This window comes from Zingiber officinale, chromosome 2B (genome assembly GCF_018446385.1).
Source record: "Zingiber officinale cultivar Zhangliang chromosome 2B, Zo_v1.1, whole genome shotgun sequence".
Taxonomy (NCBI): Eukaryota; Viridiplantae; Streptophyta; class Magnoliopsida; order Zingiberales; family Zingiberaceae; genus Zingiber; species Zingiber officinale.
Window position 1 is genome coordinate 137,797,854 of NC_055989.1, and position 21,653 is coordinate 137,819,506.

General features: G+C 33.5%; 1 protein-coding gene across 2 annotated transcripts in view; it reads right to left on the reverse strand.

Moving 5' to 3' along the window:
* Positions 1-6,801: 6,801 nt before the first annotated feature.
* LOC122047420 (putative 3,4-dihydroxy-2-butanone kinase) overlaps positions 6,802-21,653 on the reverse strand; it is a 43,494-nt gene continuing 28,642 nt past the window's right edge. For both annotated transcript variants that reach the window (XM_042608708.1, XM_042608707.1), the window contains exons 14-20: positions 9,232-9,378; positions 9,105-9,145; positions 8,478-8,561; positions 8,290-8,357; positions 8,103-8,215; positions 7,933-8,028; positions 6,802-7,173 (exon numbers count right to left, since the gene is read on the reverse strand). In XM_042608708.1, coding sequence (XP_042464642.1) covers positions 7,042-7,173; positions 7,933-8,028; positions 8,103-8,215; positions 8,290-8,357; positions 8,478-8,561; positions 9,105-9,145; positions 9,232-9,378 — 681 coding nt within the window. In that variant the 3' untranslated portion in view covers positions 6,802-7,041. The remainder of the gene's footprint in view (positions 7,174-7,932; positions 8,029-8,102; positions 8,216-8,289; positions 8,358-8,477; positions 8,562-9,104; positions 9,146-9,231; positions 9,379-21,653) is intronic.

Consider the following 21,653-nt stretch of genomic DNA (forward strand, 5'->3'; position numbering starts at 1 on the left):
AAATCAACTTAGCAATCTATGGCTAAAACAAGGAGAAACGGTCGCACAAATGCAAGCAAAGCTGGAAGAGGTAATTACTAGGCTCAACAACCTTAGAGAAATAGTAATAAATAGAGATTCACTAAGGTATGTATCAAATGCATTTTCAAGAACCTCGGAATGGACGTCAATCATAGATTCTGACTACATCTCCAAGGATATCGAGGTAAGTATATTAGAAAGTTTGTTTCAATTTTAGAACTTCATGAATCTCAATGTGCATAACTCAGAAAAGAAAGGAACCGAAATAGAACCTAGCACTAAAAACCAAAAATATCAAACCGAATTTAGAATCATTCCTTAATGAAAATGAAGAGGCTTATATGGTAAGGAAATTTAAAAAGATTTTAATTTTAACAACTTTAATAAGACACGTGCCAAAAAGTTTCTACGAGGAAGAAGGAAAGTGAGGTACTACAATTGCAATGAAGAAGGCATATCAAGGTCAACTATCCAAAATTGAAGAACAAGGGAAATGAAAAAGACAAAAGAACAAGAAGGACCAAGCACAAGAACCTCAAGGCGTCTCGGAGCAAATCGTCGTCAAAAGAGTCTGAGACCGAGGAATACACCAGACTAGTACTAATGGCCAACCACCAAGAAAAAGATGATAAAAGTACTTCGGGAGAGAGCATGGGTGAAGGGGAGCATCCACCTACAAATTCGACGCAATAAGTAAGGTATGATTCTTACCCGCTGATAAATTATACAAAGCTATTAAAATGCCAAGTAGATCACTATGTAAAACTAGGAAACATATAAATTCAAAGAAAAACTATGTAAGTCTACTAGAAGATTTTGATAAACTTAAGGTTGAAAATGTAAAATTAAAAGAGCAAATAGAAATGTTAGAAAAAGGATCATACATGTTCAAAGTCAAATTTTTTACAAGTTCCAAATTTTAGATATTTTAGAGGGCTTAATTGGTATATTAGAAATCATAGGGGTCAATTACAAAATTATCAAAAAAAAAATGATATTCCTAGAAAATTCTTAATAAATCTAGTAGGTAGAAATTTGTATAGTTCCAAAAACATGTTTAGCCAATTAAACAGTCTTAATTTGCATGCTAGAATTTAATTTGGTTGATTTTTTTGAAAAAAAAATATTTTCACAAATATTCTGTCTGATATTTTATTTTAATTTTTTTTTGTTATAAATACATATGTTATCTATTAGCAAAAAAAAATAGAATTTTTTTACTGTTAAATAATTTTTTATTAATTATTTAATAAAAATGAAATTTTTAAATTTTAAAAATGTTCTGAGAATGATTTTTAAAAATCTTGATTTTTCTACTGATAATCATTATATTTTGAATGTTTAAAAAAATTGACAATTTAGTTTGAAATTCAAATTTATTTTTAAGCATTTAATTTCAAAAATACCTATTTATGAAATGAAAAATATTTTCTCACTATCAAAAAATCAGATTTTTTGGGAAAAATTTTTCTATGGTTAGATTGATACTCTTTAATATTGACAAAAATTTTAGAAGTTTTTAAAAATTATAAATAATTTTTAAATTTTATTTAGAGAATTAACGTATAATTCTTAGAAATTATTTTCTTTTTATTGAAAAATATTTTTTTTGAAAAATATACAGAATGCCATGCTATTGGTAAACCCCTTATAAAATTTTTAGATTTCTTTCTATTTTTTTTTTTCATTTTCTTCACCTATTTTTTTATGTTATCCAAGGAGGGAGAAATTATGAGGGTTAAGTTAAGGGGGAGATTACAATTTTATTGTTTGTACTTAATTGCAAGATTTAATGTTTTCAATTGTTAACATAAATCATTTATTATTTATTTACCCTAACTTTAACTCGAGTTGAGGTATATCAAAAAGAGAAATATTGTAAATATCCCGGGTTAGTTTTGATGTTGATCAATCAAAGTTAAATTAGACTCTATGTATTTGATGTCTTGTATTTGAGTGTGCAGGAACTTAGGAATAAAAGAAATTAAGCGGAAGATGTAGTGAGCGAAAAGGATGGCATGGAGAGGTAGTCGACGGGCTTTGTGCATTCAAGCTGGGGACGAGGAGTTGCGGAAGAGTACACCAATGGAGCAAGAAGGATGTGCGCGACACATCTGAGGGACGAGAAGTCGGAAGGAAGTTTACTTGAGGAGAATGTTGGAGTTGAGTTTGGTGAGCTCGACTCTAGACAATCGAATCATCACTAAGGCGTGTGAAGGGTGATGGTCAACTCATAAGTTGACTATCCAAGGCACCTCCAATTGACTGGAGGTGCCTTGTTGAAGTGAAGATCCGAGGTGCCTCCAATGAGTTTGAGGCACTTCACATGCAATGGACTTGAGCCGCCTTTGATTGAATTGAGGCGCCTTTGTTGGAACTAAGGCACATCCAATGAGCTGAGATGCTTCCATTCAGCAAGATCAGTTGAATGTTGGCAAACTTTATCTGATTGGAGGCGCCCCTAGTCAACCGAGGCATCCTGAATTGTCAAGTCAACAAAATCGTCACTTTGACTGGTGAGCTATAAATAGCATCTTAGAGCTAGTTGTAAAATATACACCTGTAATCAATTCTGTATTTTCTTTTTAAGCTTTTAACTGCAATAAGGGGTTTCTCTACCTCCGACCTCTATCGAAGAAGGAATTTTCTTAATGCATTTTCCACTGACTTGGATTAATAACCACTCAGGTTGTAACCAAGTAAATTCTATATCCTTTCTTTATTTTTATATTATTTGTTTTTAATTAATTATGTGTCCTTGCTAAGTAAAAAGTAAGAAAATTTGTAACTTTAATTTGCAGGATTATTCATTTCCCTCTAGCCGGTTCATCCAATCCAACAGAACTATCTGATGAAGAAAGCAAATCTATAAGTCATCTTCACGACAGATTCAAGGAGCTTCTCAATGGTCTTAACACAATAAGGGAATGACTTAAAAATCATGATCTCATCAGATATGCTCTTAAGGTATTTCCATGGACTACTTTATTGGCATCCATGGTAGATGTGTATAAAATGTGTAGGGATTTGTATAATATAAAATTAAATTAGTTATTTTACAAATTCAAACTTCATAAAACAGACTAACCTTTATATGTAAGAAAAAGGTATAGCCTTAGTTATTGGCATGTCTAATACAGTCAGGATCAAAATCAAAGTCAAACATTAAATCTAAATCCGAGTTTGAGTCTGAACCATGCACTGATGAAGAAGATAAATCCTAAAAAATTGTTAACATGGTGAAGAAAATGATGAGGAGAAATAATTTCATCGAAAGAGGAGTTAAAAAAGAAATTCAAAGAAGTAAAGAAACAAAGAAAATATCTGGTGTTTTGAGTGCAACAAGAAATGGTACTACAAGTTAGAATGGTCTTAGTTGAAGGAACCAAAGAAAGATGATAAGCCAAGGAAGCAAAAAAGAAAGAGGGCACTCAAAGTAACTTGTGATGAATCATCTATTGAGTCAAAATCAAACTCACAACAAGTCAATTTTATGGCTCTCATGACTAAGGAGCTTCCAAGTTTGAGTCCGAGTCTAAGATCAAGTCTGAATTAGAATCAAAATCTAACTCAAATTCAAAACATTAAGAAATGATCAATGACTCAGACAAGTCCACTAATAATGTAACAAATTCCCTGACAAATTATATGATACAATTGCTTATCTAACTAAGCCTTTAACTAAGTTTAAGCCCAAAGTCAAGTCACACCTTAACGAGGTCAGAGAGCATGATGATGCATTATAATCATAAAATTTAAATCTAATATGCTTCTTATTAACATGAAAAGGTACATCATTAAATATTGCATAAGAGCGCAATGATGATATCTTGGGATTTATCTTAGGAGCTATCCTTTGACTTGAGATTCCTTTCTTGTGACTCTTGAGTTGCCTCTTATTTTGACATATATAGTTGTGGTTGTGTCCTTTCTCATTATACTTGAAGCACATAATATGGTCTGCTTCAAGGGAATGACTTCCTTAGATTTCTCCTTAACTTTAGCCTTAGGATGTCATTTGAACCTTCCCCATCATATTGGGATATCTGCTCTTATAGTGTCCATTTTTCTACACTCAAAGCATGATTGAGTATGATATGGTCCTTGTTATTCAATTCAGGTAATACCTTTAGTTGTTAGGTTCTCAATGCTTGAAGAAATGGACTTTCTTCTTCAACATGTCTAGATTAGGTGGAAGGCTCATTGACCTTGACTTTGAATGTTAAATTTGAGACTTCTTGTTGATCTAGTGTCAATAGTATTTCCTCATTGAAATCGCATGATTATGTAGAAGCTTCATCAACTTCCACTTTTGAGGTTGATTTCTCTCATTCTCAAATGGTCAAACACCTCTCATCCTCTATTTTCTCTTGTCCATAAGCAAACTAGCTTCTATTTTAGATTCTTCCAACTCTTATGCTAATGAGAGATTCTCATGGAATCTGCTTAACTTACTCCACAATTTATGAGCATCTTTATGCTCATTAATCCTATATAAAATATTTTAGAACACTAACCAAAAAGCAAATGTTTGGCTAGCTTATTATTTGTCTCAAATTTTTTAACTTTCTTCTTGGCCCACTTTTCTCTCTTTAGAATTCTTTCTTTCTTATCCTTTGGAACTTTGAAACATTCCTTGTGCGAACTAATTTGTGATGTCCATCATTATCAAATACTTCATCCTTACCTCTTATAGGTAAAATCTCCTACTAAAAATATAATACAACGTGGATGTCATAACAACGTCCATCTCCAAATCCATGATATAATGATATCGAATCCTGATTAATACTGTGCTTCTCTAGCTCTTTGCTCCATTGATGATTAAGCCTAGAGAGACTTACTCTCATACTAACGGTTGAATTGATAGTGAGACTAAGGAGTGACTTCTTAATTATCATTTGTTTGTGTCTACAATAGAGTATGTAATGGAAATGAATCAAATAAAAAAAAACAAGAGCAACACTTAGCCTTGACGTGGTTCAGAATCCTCAATTCCTACTTCATAACTTATGACTTGTCAGTGAGTCACCGATAGAATATCTCTAAGTTTTTTCCTTCTCGAATACTTTCTACAGATAAAGCAACCTAACTTGTCATTGAGTCATTCCTAGAATTCCTCTAGCTTTTTCACTTCTCGAATACCGTCTAGAGGTAAAGAAATCTTTTGCAATTAAGATTATAATGAATAAGAAGTTACAAGAAAAATAATAACAATTCCAACAAGAAATAATAATTCCAATATTGGAGGCCTAACATTTGAGACTTCTCTGGCCAAGAGATCTTGTCTTTGGGACTACCTCTATGCCTAATATTAGTTAATATTGATCCATTAGGGTGCCCATTTGATAAGAGGCCTAGTTTCTAAGACTTCCACTTGCTAAAAGGGCATACCTCCATTATTTTGGCATGTCAAGCAGCCTTATCTTTGGAACTTCATTATCTATTTGGTATCATCTATATGGTAACAATCAACCTTGACTTTCAAAACTTTCACTTACCCAATTTTAGATTCACCGTGATTTATTAAGACTTCTACTTATCTAACCTTAATTCATTTTGACTTGTTAAGATTTTCACTTATCCTGCCTTAGGTCCACCATGATTCACCAAAACTTCCATGTCATGATTCGTCAGAACTTCTACTTATCTAGCCTAAGGTCCACATATCAATTTGTTAAACATCCAATTAATTTTAATCTATTGAGACTTTTTTCGCTTATCAAACATCTAATCAATCATGACTTATCATATTTCATCTAATACCACACCGAGAGTCCAATCAACCCTAACTCACTTAGGTGACATTTGGTTAAATGACTGAAATGACTATGTATATAAACTTAATAGTAAGATGGAATAAGAATGAAAATAAAAATGAAATCCACCTAGTCATATGAGTTTGGTTGATTCCTATAAATCCGCAAATCATTCTCAAACTGTTATTCTCAAACTCATAATCCAAATACTATATTTTGCTATCATTCCATTCCCTCATTCTTAAATCTACCAACCAGACACCAACTTTGTCCGATATCTAATATTCAATCATGATATATCAACCTAACTTAACCACATAAGTACATTGCTTAAAAATTAAAACACCTTGATCTAATTTTACCAATTAGAAAATAAGTACAACTACACTGAACTCATAAAGTCAATGTGGCAATATATGTGACTACACATGTTTTTATAGCCACAAAGCAACTACACAAAACACTTATTTCGTGTATCCTCTTGAAGCAACTCCTTTCAGAAAAAATAAAACCCTTTCTTATTCAAATGCCTTTTATACTCTACAAATATTTTATCTATTTAAGTTTATTTTTCATTCAATTTAGCTTTAAAAAATCACTGAATTCCAAATTTTAAAATGTTCCAGCTTTAGAAAGAACACTATTGCATTTTAAGAAACAACTAACCCAACTTAAATGGGACAATATCATCTCCGAAAGAGAGATTCAAACTCTCACCTCATTCTAATGCCGATCATATTATTACTCCACCGGCTTATATCAGAGTTGACTACCGAAAAGATATTTTGGCCACCAAAGAGTTGTCAAGTCGTAACCTAGATCACCTGCTGAATCACCGCATAGTCAACAGGCTCACCCACAAGGAGATGAAGATCTCTGCCCACCCAATAATTCACTCATTCTTTAACATATTCTAAACTATGAACTTTTTCCCCCTTCATTATTTACGTTCGATGAATCAGTCCATACACCATGAAGCAACAACGCTAATTTTTTTTTAAAAAAAAAAAACAGAATAAAATTGCTGAAAGGAATCTTTTTCTCAATGTTAGATTACAACATTATATTGGGGGGGTAAAAAACTAGTAAACTATTCCTTTATTCAAGGTTCTTGCAATACAGCAGAATGACAAAGGGACAAGTATAGTAGTTTTCTCAGCTCATGCTAGCACAAGCGGAAAACAAATGAGCAAAGTCATCAAAATGTGAACAATTGCCGCTGCGGTGTGATACTGTAGTTCATATGGTATACCAAAAGATATTAATTTTTTGATGGATGAAATTTGCTCTCAACAGCTTGAGCAACAGCTCGATACCATGTTGCTGCTGCCATTGCTCCAGGATCAGGAACAGAAGATAGTAGATCAGGAGCAATATAAGAAGATCGGCCAGCCTGCGTGTTGGTACATCTTTTATCATGTTGGAGCAGAGTACAAGCATATAGACATGCATGCATTGAACTATACAGGCAACAAAACGTGTGTAACCTATGAAAGAGCTACCATTGAAAGTACTAAATATCAACTCCACTCCAGCATGAGGACCTAGTACAACAAAGGCTTTTAACTAGTGTATCACCACTAAATGGATGTTAAGTTGCAATAAATGATACAGGTGTATTGAAATATCCTTCTCAAGTTAAGATATCAAGTTAAGCTAAATGAATGTCAAATAGTGATAAGTGGAGCTAAATAGTGATATCTTAATTTGAGAAAGATAGGAAAGTAGCCTGAAGATTATGGAAATAAATGCTTCAAATATCTCAATTTTCTCAACTATTATTACCTGTCTTTTTTTTAGTAGATCTTCCTATTTTCTTTTGGAAAATTGCTAGTTCTAATTGAGCCCTAGGCTAGTTGAAGTGCATCCTTAAGGGGTTTATTGGGCCGCTTTAGAAAGACTTGGGGGGTAACAAGGTGCAAGAACATGATATTGAAAATAGTAGAGAGTTGACTCTAATGCCAAATTACGAGGGATAAAAATATTATATTATTGCAATAAAATTTCTACATATATACCCTATAATTAAATACTCAAGTGGGACTAATCACACATGATATAATTAATTACTCCAGCACCATCAAATGCAACTGCTTAAGATGCTTTTTTGTAGCATAATGCATAACACAACATCAGCTGCAGAGTACTATACCAGGGCACGCATATTCTTCGTAGACTCAGCCCCAGTCACTGCTGCTTCAGAAGATAACAGAAGGGCTTTTAAAGGATCATCTCCAGCATCCAATCTCTGACCATAGGAAATATTAAAATAAATCTTTGTCATAAAGGACATATCAAAGGAAAACATGCGCCTTAATTTACCTCTCTTAGAACTTCAGATGCTGGAATTAGTGCATCCAACATAGTCCGATATCCAGCAACTGCACCACCATATTTACTGACAGCTGCTACAGATGCCTCCAGAGCAGTAGCCCCTGATCAGTGCATCACTCTGTTACAATTACTAACGCAGCAAAGAAACCCTATGAGCCACAAAAACTTTTCTTACATTGTCTCGATGAAATAACTTGGTTTTGTTTCAAGCTTGCATATGCAGCCTTGCAGAATATATCATACCTGTTCAGTACACAACAAATAATATAATGTAAAACGCATCCATATGCTAACAATGGAATACAGGAAAACGAACATGTGAAAAAGGGAAACAATTTTTGATAAAGAGTAATGATATACTACAGGATTCCACTAGTTCCGCCCATAACCCTTCTAAGCGAGGCTCCGATCTCATTTACTGTTTCTGCAGCATCATTCAGTGGATAGCTGTGAAGTAAACTAGAATTAGAAAATGAATGGTGGCATGCAGAAAGGACACTTGAATTGTGTCTCTATGACACTTCATCATCCAAATATATTTTTAAATCATCATATATTCAACTATTGACACTTGAAGAGAAATGATGGTCAAAATAAACTTCAAATCAATCAAATTTGCCAGTAAATTGGTATGCATACAAGATGTCAACTATGCTTGACTAAACTTGGAACAATTTTTCCTGAGAAAATAAGGATTTTTAAACTATCTAATATTGTGATCCTTAGTATCTGAAATCAATCTTTCCATTAACCTTCTGCAAGATAAACACAACATAATTTTCTGGAAAAGAAAAGTTGATGTTTATTTAAACATTTTATTGAAAATTGAATGTGCCTAATCCAGCCTAAAATAGTGAAAAAAAAACACTAAAAGTAGGTGCACTAAAGGAATCCAAAAAGGAGATGCCTAATTGCCTTTTGATCCTTCTACTTGCTTCACATAACCAAGATATGTTTTCTATAGCCTATAGCACTAGAAAGAATGCATACCATTTAATGTCTTCAAGAATAGTTGTAGCACCCCTGTACATCTGTAGATGTAAACACGGTATTTCTTAAACATATAAAACAGACTTTTACTAAAACGAAAATCAGTGATATCATCAAGTTTACTCACAGTGCTCCCACAATCACCATCACCCACTTTACTGTCCCACTCATTTAATTTCTCTGTCAGATTAATTATCTCTTGTGCAGCTGCCTCAATAGCAACTTGTAATATGCAGCCTAGCTCATTAAGCTTTCTTGGTTCACTCACTATCGACTGAAGAAAAATAATTTACAAGGAAAATAGAAATAAGGGGTGCAATTTAATGCAATATTTTCTACTTCTGAATAAAGCCATCACCAAAATATGAAAAGCTAAGAAATCAACAAAATACAGTTTACATCTGGTCTGATGTATGCAATTACAACAAGAAGCAAACAAGCTATGTTATCATTAACTTAATTCAATGTCTCACATATACATATTAAACTACAATACAGAGTGATGAAGAATTTTTTGAGTGTGGTAAATAAATTTGTCAATTTTGATTTAGTGCCAGCAGCATTATGAATGGGAGCAAACAGTGGTTCATCTAAATAGCTGACTACTATGCCAAAAGGGAAAAGAAAAATTAGAAAAGAAATTAAACAACACACAAAGTCCCAAAAAGAATTGATTCCAGCGCATAAGCCACTTCAAATTTTTACATCAGACAACTTCACCAAAGGACAAATACCTGATCAATCATAAGCATTTTTATTATTACCCTACTAAGTGAATTAATCACCGTTTTACATTCCAGTCTTCTCTTTATAATGTTTCTTAATCTGTCTTAGTTTTCTTATACAGAACAGGAATTTATGAAATCTTGCCACAAATTCATTACAATATATACTATATACTACGAGTTCTGTTTCTGTCTATGGACCCAGCCATACTACTTCTCACAGAAACCAAAAGTGCAACACAGCAATAAGTTCAGCAAACTTATCTAGATTTTTGCTTAGAATCAAATGCAATTTTGTAGGTGATACTAGGCTTCTTATCTGCAAGATACAACCACAACATTACAACAAATATAGCAGATGCAGTTTGGTTCTGGACCATTGTTTGATGCAGTAATACAAGTTATGCAAAACATCCCTACAATCAATTCCAACCTAGAACAAGGCTCTGTTTCGCATTCGTGGTCAATAAAACAGCACTCTAGTTTCACCAACAATGGTTCTCGTTGTTAAGTGATGTTCTCTTCTTTAAAATGTATGAGATTCCTTCATTTCAAAATGTCGAACTCTTCATCTACTTCACCATCACTTCATCTAGCAGCCCTCAAGCCTATGTTTATTACCACGGAAAATTGAATGGGAGAAACGATGAAAACGACAATTCTTAATGGCACATCATTCCTTGCATGATGCCTACATGAGGATGTTGCAAACTTCTACCAGATCTATTCCACCCATTATGCCTGTGTCAGATCGGCCTACTATTTTACTTCAGCCACAGTGAGGAGGGTTTCATGGAGGTGGCAAAGATCGTAACAAAAGACACAAGCAATGGAGGTAGGCAGACTCCAATTCACCTAATATGAGAAGCTTAGAGATATGAAGGATATGTTTTGCACTTTCCATGCAAATTCCAATTGGCTATACCTCATATAACACTCATATGGCTCAATCTGGACTAACTTCATAGGATGAACACCCTGCCAATAAACAATCTAGTCCTAGCTCCAACATTATCTCTGCTTAGGAATGCACTCCAATTTCCTTCGATTCCATGCTACAACAAATGTCTCATCATGGCATAATACTTGCTTGACGTATACCCATACTAAATTCAAAAGCTTCTAGTATTACTTCATTTTCTAACCTCTTGCCTTACTAATGGTAAGATTGCCAATAGGCCCTTCTCATCCATTTGAGGCATTGATTAGTGTTATTATCTATCCATTTTTCCTTCTTCCTTTTATATACCTTGAGTTTCCTATGAATGTATTGTCAGTAAGCAAACTCATCAAAGCATTGAGCTATCAATAAGGTTTATCTAGCAATTCTATGCCCATTCAAAATTCAAGGACAGGAGAAGTGAAAAACATAGAGCTTTGAGTTGATGATTATATACCAATTGACTATGTTATATCCATAACAACAACAACAACCAAACCTTTTCCCACTAGGTGGGGTTGACTGTATGAATCCTTTTACGCCATTGAGCTCTATCTCCTATTATATCATCATCTATATTTAAATAAATTTTATCTTGTTTTATTGTTGCTAACCAAGTCTTTTTTGGTCTTCCTCTTCCTCGTTTGATATGCATGTTTATCATAGTTTCACATCGCCTAACTGGAGCATTTATTGATCGTCTAAGTACATGTCCGTGCCATCTTAAACGTGTCCCTCGGAGTTTGTCCTCAATAGATGCAACTCCAACTTTCTCTCTAATGCTCTCATTTCTTATTTTGTCCATCTTCGTATGTTCACACATCCACCTTAACATCCTCATCTCTGTAACTCTCATCTTTTGCTCATGTGCTCGAGTCATAGCCCAACATTCAGCTCCATATAACATAGCAGGTCTAACTACGGTTTTATAGAACTTACCTATAAGTTTAAGAGGTACTTTACGGTCACATAAAACACCCGACGCTCCCCTCCATTTCACTCATCCTGCTTGTATTCTATGTAAGACATCTCTCTCAATCCCTCCATTATTTTTAAAAATGATCCTAAATATTTAAATCTCTCAGTTCCGGACAACTCGTCCTCTCCTATCTTAACAATTGTTTCATTACTTCTAATATTGCTAAACTTAAATTCCATATATTCTGTCTTTAATCTACTAAGCTTAAAATATTTCCCTTCTAGTGTTTCCCTCCAAGATTCTATCTTAGCATTTACTTCTTCACATGTCTCATCAACCAAAATAATATCATCTGCAAACAACATGCACCACGGTACTGTGTCTTGAATGTGCGCAGTGAGTTCGTTCATAATTAGTGTAAAAAGATAGGGACTTAGGGCTGATCCTTGATGTAACCCTATCTTTATTGGAAATGTTTCAGTTACTCCACCTGAAGTCTTTACTCTGATCGTTACATCCTCATATATATTCTTAATTAGTTCAATATATGTTACGCTAACACCTCTCTTTTCTAAAATTCTCCATATAAGTTCTCTTGGGACTCTATCATAAGCTTTTTCTAAGTCAATGAATACCATGTGTAGATCTTGTTTTTGCTCCTGATATTTTTCAATTAATTGTCTAAGGAGATGTATAGGTTCTATTGTCGACCTTCCGGGCATGAACCAAATTGATTTTCTGTCACTGTGGTCTCCTTAATCTTTTTTCTATTACTTTTTCCCCAAGTTTCATAGTATGACTCATTAGTTTAATACCCCTATAGTTTGCACAATTTTGTATGTCTCCCTTGTTCTTATATAAGGGAACTAGAGTACTTATCCTCCATTGATCAGACATTCTTTTCATTTTCAATATCATATTAAATAATTTTGTAAGTCATTCAATACCTAGTTTCCCTAAGCACTTCCATACCTCTATCGGAATATTATCTGGTCCAACGGCTTTTCCATTGTGCATCTCATTTAAAGTTTGCTTTACTTCTGAAATTTGAATTCTACGATAAAAATTAAAAATTCTATGCTCATTTGACCTAATTAAATTACCTAAGTTAAGTTGGTCACCTAAACCTTCATTAAAAAGTTAATGAAAATACCTCTTCCACCGCTCTTTTATTTCTCCATCATTTACTAATACCCTATTACATTCATCTTTAATACATTTTATTTGGCTACGATCTCTTGTTTTCCTTTCTCTCACTTTAGCTATTCTATAAATGTCTCTTTCCCCTTCTTTTGTATCCAATTTTTGATATAACCGTTCAAAAGTTTCATTTTTTGCTTCACTCACTATTTTCTTAGCTTCTTTCTTGGCTATTGTATATTTTTTTAAGTTTTCCTCGTTCTTACAAATATATAATTCCTTATAAGCTATTCGTTTTTCCTTCACTTTCTCTTGTACTTTCTCATTCCACCACCAAGATTCTTTATTTAGTGGTGCATGTCCCTTTGATTCACCGAGTACACTCTTAGCTGTTATTTTCAACTTTGATACCATCTTATCCCATGTTGTATTAGAGTCATCGTATATTTCACCTAATGCTTGTATTTTTACCTTCTCCTTAAATATATTTTGTTTCCCATTCTTTAACTTCCACCACTTAATTCTAGGAATTGTATATATTTTCTTTCTATTGATACTATGTTTGAGGCATATATCCAACACTACTACCCTATGTTGGGTAGTTAAGCTTTCTCGAGATGACTTTGCAATCTTTACAAATCTTTCTATCCTTCTTCCTAACCATAAGAAAGTCAATTTGCGATTTATTATTCCCACTTTTGAATGTGACTAAGTGTTCTTCTCTTTTCTTAAAAAAATGTATATGCTATCGCAAAATCTAATATAGTTTTCCCTCTCTCATATTCCTCAGTTTTCACTCCGACATGCCCATTTAGATCACCTCCTATTAAAATCATTTGATTTGGTAGAATATTTTATAATATTTCATCTAAGTCCTCCCAAAACCTTGATTTGGTAGATTCATCTAATCCTACTTGTGGTGCATATACGCTAATTATGTTCATAGTTTCTTTCGCCACTATTATCTTAAGGGCTATAATTCTATCCCCTTTTCTAACTACTCCTACAACTTCATCCTTTAACAAACTATCTACAATGATACCCACTCCATTTCTTGCTTTACTCTTTCCAGTGTACCATAACTTAAAACCCGAGTTCTCTATCATCTTTGCCTTCTCGCCTGTCCATTTTGTCTCTTGTACACACAAAATACTAATTTTTCTCCTAATCATCATATCTACTACCTCCATTGATTTACCAGTGAGAGTTCCTATATTCCATATTCCAAATCTTAGATTATTAGTTTTCCTATCATATTTTTGTTATTATCTAACCTATGGTGTGAGAACTCTTGCCTATTTAACACTACACCCAAGTTCTCATGGAGATATAGCGGTCCTTGCTAAGACATTACAGTCGGACCCTGTAACGCGAACTCTTGCATATTTATCACTACATCCGAGTTCTGGAGATGTAGCGGTCCTTGTCGAGACGTTACAGTCGGACCCTGCAACGCGTTCCTTCCGGGGAACAACCTAGTATTAGCACAATAGTTTAATGGATTCATTCATTGAATATTTGTCATAATTTGACGCTGGCTGACAACCTAACGCAACCCTCCTCCTTTATCCGGGCTTGGGATCGGCCATGACCGGTCATCATGGGCGGAGTTTGACTATGTTATATCCATAAACAAAAAAAAAATACTAAGGGTGTAGTTGTAAATTTTAAAACTTCTTGGATCTTTTCACAACAGTGTGATTAAAAAGCAACGACCTGAATTTTTTTCCTTCCTCTCCTGTGACTTTGTCTTTCCCATCTGCCCTAACCTCTTTTTAATTCTCCCTAACCCATATCTTTGTCAACCCCATCTTTTTTTTTTCTTAACCACAAATCATGTTGCCGCCATCGCCTCGCTGCAAGCCGTCGTTGTCGTTGCCGCCACTACCACTCCACAATAATAAGCCGACTAGACTCAATCAATTTAGGTGGAGTTTATTTCTACATGTTCTCATTGAACTACCTTGTGCATGATTAAACCTATAACTACAAACTACAAACAACCACCAAACTTTATCCCCACTAGATGGTATCGACTAAAATCCTTTTATGACATTGAGTCACATCCCCTACTTTATCATCATCTATATTTTAATAAATTTTATCCATTTTATTATTGATAATCAAGTCTTTTCAATTTTCCTTTTCGTGTATATTTATAATAGTTTCACTCTAAATAAAGAATTTATTACTCGTCTAAGTACATATTCATGTCATTTAAATGTGTCTTTCAGAATTTTTTTCAATAGATGTAACTTTAATTTTCTCTCTAATGTACTTATTTTTTATCTTGTCCATCTTCCTATATCCACACATTCACCTTAACAACCTCATCTCAGCAACTTCCATCTTATACTCATATGCTCAAGTTATAGCCCAACATTCAGTTCCACATAATATAACAAGTCTACCGTCATTTTGTAGGACTTCCCATTAAATTTCAGAGATACTTTACTATCACAAAAAAGATCTGACGCACTCCTTCATTTTAGAAATCCTGTTTATATTATATATAAGACATATATCAATCTCTCCATCCTTTTGCAAAAATAATCCTAAATACTTAAAGTTCATAGATGCTCTTCTATCTTAACAATTGTCTCACTACATAAATTTAAATTCTATATATTCTGTCTTTATTCTATTAAATTTAAAATCTTTCACTTCCTCCTTCACATGTCGGATTTAACAAAATAATATCATATGCAAATAACATGTACAATAGTACAAAGGATAAGGACTTAGAGTTGATCCTTAGGATGCGTTTAATTCAAGTTATCATGTATAACCTTGGTTATATGATTACCAAGTAATCACATAACTAAGGTTATGGGGAATAAAACATAACCAAATGTTGTTTGGTTCAACTTAGGTAATGCAACAAAAACTTGTTTGTTTAAAGGTTTTAATGAATAACCTAATTTAATATTTTACTATATTACTCTTAGTTACAAAACCAACCATATATATCTTTTAAACTCTACGTTTTTTTATTTTTTCATTTTCACATTTTTTCTTTATTTTTATGTTTGTTTTTTTATTTTTTATTTCTTTTCATTTTTTTATTTTTTAAATTTTTTCTATTTTTTATATATATATTTTTTAAAAAATATGTTTTTATTATTTTTTATTATTTTTTATTTTTTTATGTTTTTCCCATTTTTTTATTATTGTTTACATTTTTCTATTTTTTAAATTTTTTAATGTTTTTTTACATTTTTTTATTTTTTTAAAAGTTTTTTATTTTATTTTTTATTTTTTTCTTTACATTTTTGTTTTTTATCACATTTTTCTTTTATTCGAGGATATTTTGGGTAAAAAAATTTGTTCACCCCGGAATTAAGAAAAATCTCAATTTTTCGAGGTTTTTCGATTCCGGGTTACATGTCCCTTTTGCTGACGTGTCGGACATGGAACATTACTCGGGAATCATCCATTACCTAAATCAAACAGGATTTTCGTTGATAACCTTGAATGGATAACCAACCAAACGCACCCTTAATGTAATCCTATTTTTATGAAAAATGTTTCGGTTAATCCACATGACGTCTTTACTCTTATTATTACATCCTCATATATATCCTTGATTAATTCAATATACGACCCCACGGGTCATCCGAGATGGTAAGTGGTGGCATGCTTGCCACATGAGGTCGTGGGGTCGAACCGCAGGGCTATCGGAGCATAAATCCCCGAATCCTGTGCAACTCACCCCACCACCACTTGCCCTCTCGGCTGTCGTGATTTACCTCCCTCGTGATGGCCTGGGGTCGGGTGCGGCGAGGGCGCTGGGGGCGAGCAATTTCGCCTTTTGCCACTTGCCACTTGATTAATTCAATATACACTACACTAACACTTATTTTTTTTGGAATTTTCTATATAATTTCCTTTGGGGCTCTATCATAAGTTTTTTTTAAGATAATATCATGGGTAATCTTGCTTTTGTACTCAATATTTTTGTATAGTTTATATTGTAGACATAAATCCAAATTGATTTTCGATCACCGTGATTTCCTTTTATTTTTTTTATTACTCTTTTTCAAAATTTCATGGTATGACTTATTAGTTTAATACCCCTATAGTTTGCATAATTTTGTACGTCTCATTTATTCTCTATAAGGGAATTAGAGTACTTACCCTCCACTAATAATGTGTTTTTTTCATTGTCAATATAAAAGTTGAATAATTTTGTAAATCATTTAATGTCTTATTTTCCTAGGCACTTCTATACATCTATCGGAATATCATCTAATCTAACTATTTTTTTTATTTTACATCTCATTTAAATATTATTCTACTTCTAAAGTTTAAATTCTATGATAAAAAATTAAGTTTTTATACTCATTTAACCAACTTAAATTACCTAAGTTAAGTTGGTCATCTAAACTTTAACTAAAAAATTGAAAAAAAATACCTCTTCCATCACTCTCTTATTTCCTTATCATTTAATAATATTCTATTATATTTATTTTTAATGCATCTTATTTGGATAAAATTTCTTGTCTTCTTTCTAGCTTTAGTTATTCTATAAATATCTTTTTCCCCTTCTTTTGCATCTAGTTGCTGATATAAGCACTCAAAAGTTTCATTCTTGATTTCATTTATTATTTCTCTTTTTTTGGCTAGTGTATATTTAAAAAAAAAAATCTCATTCTTTGTATAATATCTTAAGGCAAAAATCAAATAAGCACCCTCATTTTTAGAATCATCAAGATGACGCCCCACTTTGATATTGTTATCAAAAGGGCACCTCATCCCATGAACAATTACCCAACTACCATTCACTACATTATTCTCATTATTATCTCTTACCAATTATTTCCTGCCTAAATCCTGAACCAGGGGCATGTTTTAGCGTTTAGTAGCTACTACAACGTGAATATTTGGTAAACTTTGAGAGATCGTAACTTTTGACTCGAGTTGAACCACTAAATGCATAATATATCAAATTGAAACTCGTTAAAAGATCTACATTTGCTACACCCGTAATGACCTAGGCTTAGGCCAAAAAAGTCATTTAAAGTCTTTTCGGAGGCTTTGAAAAATTTTAGTCCTCTTTATTAATGTTATTTTCTATATTATAACAGTTATAAAATCATAGTTGCTACAACTATTGTAGTTGTAGCAAATATGAGACCGTAACTACTACAACATGTGTAACTACAGTTTCGTAACTGCTACCACGCACTTGAACGATTCAAGATTTAAGCAAAAGATATAGACGGGATAATAATAAGAACGGTATTAGAGGCTAGTTGTGTCATTTTACATAAGGTGAGGCACCCTTTGACAATATAGAAAAATAGGGGTGCTCTTTTGACTTTTGTCCAATACCTTATAAGTTGTTCATTTTTGCTTAACTTTCTCCTATACTTTCTCATTTCACACTAAGATTCTTTATTTGTCGGTGCACGTCCCTTTAACTCATCAAGTACACTCTTAGTTATCATTTTCAACTTTAATATCATCTTATTCTATATCGTATTCAAATCCCCATGTATTTCTCCTAATACATTTATTTCTGTTCTCTCCTTAAATATACTTTATTTCCTATCTTTTAACTTCCACTACTTATTTCTAGGAGTCGTGCACATTTTCCTTCTATCAATACAATGCTTGATGAGCATATCCAATACTAACCTATATTGGGTAGTTAAGTCTTCCAATTTTTTAACATGACTTTGAAAAACGTATTAGCTAATATAAGTTCATATATTATAGTAAAATCTAATATAATTTTCCCTTCTTTATTTCTTGTTTCAAACTCATTCTCTCATGCACCCTACAATGGAAAAAAAATTATTTATAATTGCTGATGAAGAAAGATTCAGTAGATTAAAATGTATATAATATGTGCTCGATTATTTCTATAAATTAACTTAGTGCATGATGATGAAAAATAAATAATAATTTCATTGATAATCAAATTAAGTATTTATCATAGGAACATTAAAGATAAATTCTTAATTGTGTATATTATGTCTTGTTAGAAGAAAAATTAATTGCATACTCTTATTTACCTCTATTGCTCAATCATATCCTTTATGTTTACTTCTCCTTTGATACTCGTGTTTATCAAATTATTGTATTCTATCAAAATTTATTAATGAAACTTATAAGGGATAACTTGCATTATTATAAGAAATAAAGAGTGGACCAATATCATATATAATTACATTAATATAGTTCCTATAACTAAAAAATATGAGAGGGCTTCGACTCAACGCTTACATAGCTTCTCAACTAAATAAATAGAGATTCTTATCAAGTTATTTATATTAGGTTAGTAATAAAATATTTCTTTATAAACATGGAACATTTGTTTCATGCTTTTAAAAGAATTTTCGAGTCTTTCTACACTTTCATAGCCTTTGGCCAAATTAAGATAATTTTCTTCACCAAATGGATTGCGGGTCGTTCACCCTACTCTTATGTAAGGCACCTTACTAGGTGGATTGTTAGTGTTGTGCCCAAAGAATGTCCACATATCTCCATAATAGTATGATATTGTCCACTTTAGGCCTAATCCCTCATGACTTTGTTCTTGGGCTCTATCCAAAAGGCCTCATGTCAATGGAGATATCCTATATCCTTTTGAATTCATGATCTTTACCAAATCTTGGGACTTTGATTGAACCCCAACAATCCTCCCCTCAAATGAAGGACCACAATTACTCTCATGGTCTGAGCCTCCTCGTGAGCATCCGGTCACCCTAACCTGCTCTGGGCCTCATGAGCATCCGGTCACCCTAACCTGCTCTGGGCCTCCCCGCGAGCCTCCACATCTGGTCATCCTGGCTTGCTCTGAGCCTCCACATCTGGTCACCCTGACCTGCTTCGAGCCTTCCCACAAGCATCTGTCACTCATGACCTACTTCGGGTCTCCTCGTGAGCATCCAGTCATCCTGATCTACTCGCCCCTGCAAGTATCTAATCACTCTGACCTGCTCCGAGCCCGCCACAAGCATCTGATCACCTTGGCCTGCTCCGGGCCTCCTCGGGAGCATCCGGTCACTCATGACAAGCTCCGGGCCTACCCTCAACTTCGTTCAAGACCACCCCACATGACATTTGATCTGGACCATGACTCTGATATCATTTGTTGAGACCAAATGATGTCTACATATCTCCACAATGGTATGATATTGTCCACTTTAGGCCTAGGCCCTCATGGCTTTGCTCTTGAGCTCTATCCAAAAAGATCTCATGCCAATGGAGATATCCTATATCCTTTTAAACCTATGATCTTTACCAAATATTTTCAATATGAGACTTTAATTGAACCCCAACAGCTAGCTCACTTTATTTTTATGTAAGACATTTTTCAAGTGAATTGCAAGTCATTCACCCTAATATGTACGTATATATGCATATATATGATGTATTTCGTATTGGATGGATTGTGAGTCGTTCACCCATGTAGATACAATACATCTCGTTCAAGTGGATTGCAGATCGTTCACCCTATCTATGTATAAGTGCATACTACAATGCATTTCATTATAAATGAATTGTTGGTCATTCACTCTCATATACAATGCATCCCTCTTGGGTGGATTGCAGGTTGCTTACTTTTATTTTTACAGTTATATGATGTATTCATATTATGTGGATTACATAACGTTCACTTTTACTTACACGACATAGCTTTAATGGGTGTATTGCATGTTATTCACCCACTTGATAAATTATGTTAAGTCTTCAATAAAATAAGACTATAATATGTATAACGTTGAAAACAAGAAAGTAAAAAATTGATGAAACAAGAATTAAAGATGAATGACATAAAAAAGGTATAATCAAATGGTGCTTACGAACATGGAAACATAAATTATCAATTATGTTGTTAGCCTCTCTTATGTTGTTACCCTTATATTTTCATGCACGACTCTCCTATTTCCACTTTTCACATTGTGCTCGCTTTCCTTTTCCTTTGACCTCCATACCAGACTTAAGATGATTTTCAAAGTTTGGTCAATATTATGGACGATTGCTTAGGGTGGCATCCGGCCGGAGGTGTCTTGCGACTCCTCAGGCGTCGCCTGCGACGCATCGGAGATGAGGACGCCTCCGGTGCCGGTTTCGCCCGCCCAATGGTAAAAGTCATCTGTGTCGGGCGGCACGGAACGACATTTCATTCGTTGGTTTTACATACTTTTTTTACCTTGATAGACAATACATTACCTTAATAATATTGAAAACATTTCTATCTTTTTGTGCCTCGGTAATTGAAATAAAAACTCAATTTGATATGGCAATTCTAATTAGTATATTTCTCATAAGTTCCAGTTCTTTTCTAGCCAATGTATCCTTATTAGTCATCCTATACTTATTTCCCATGACATTGTAGAGAAAAATAGACACCCGATCAAGATAGCTTGCACATTACTACTTCACATGGAAGTTCCATACAAATTTTTGAATGATGCAGTTCTCATTGCATGCATCTTATAAATGGCATATCTTCTATTGTTAATCATGGTCAAATTGCCTTCAACATTTTATTCCCAACTGATATCATATATAGTATCTTTCCTGATTCCATTTAGTTGTATTTTGTTCATCTCTTAAACCCAGGTAGAGAAAATGTCTCCTAAAATTGTATAGAGTATCTTCCTTAGCTACACTGCTATGCAAATAGGGCATCAACTGCTGAGTTACAAGTTGTCTTCATCCATGCAGATGTTATGTCATAATTAAGCTGCCACACACACTTTGTTTGGGAAAAGGTGCAATCTAAGAAGATAATCACATCATTCATTTGTTTGAAGGATATTAATAGATTTACTAAGTCTTCATGACCTCCTAAAATAAATATATTTGCA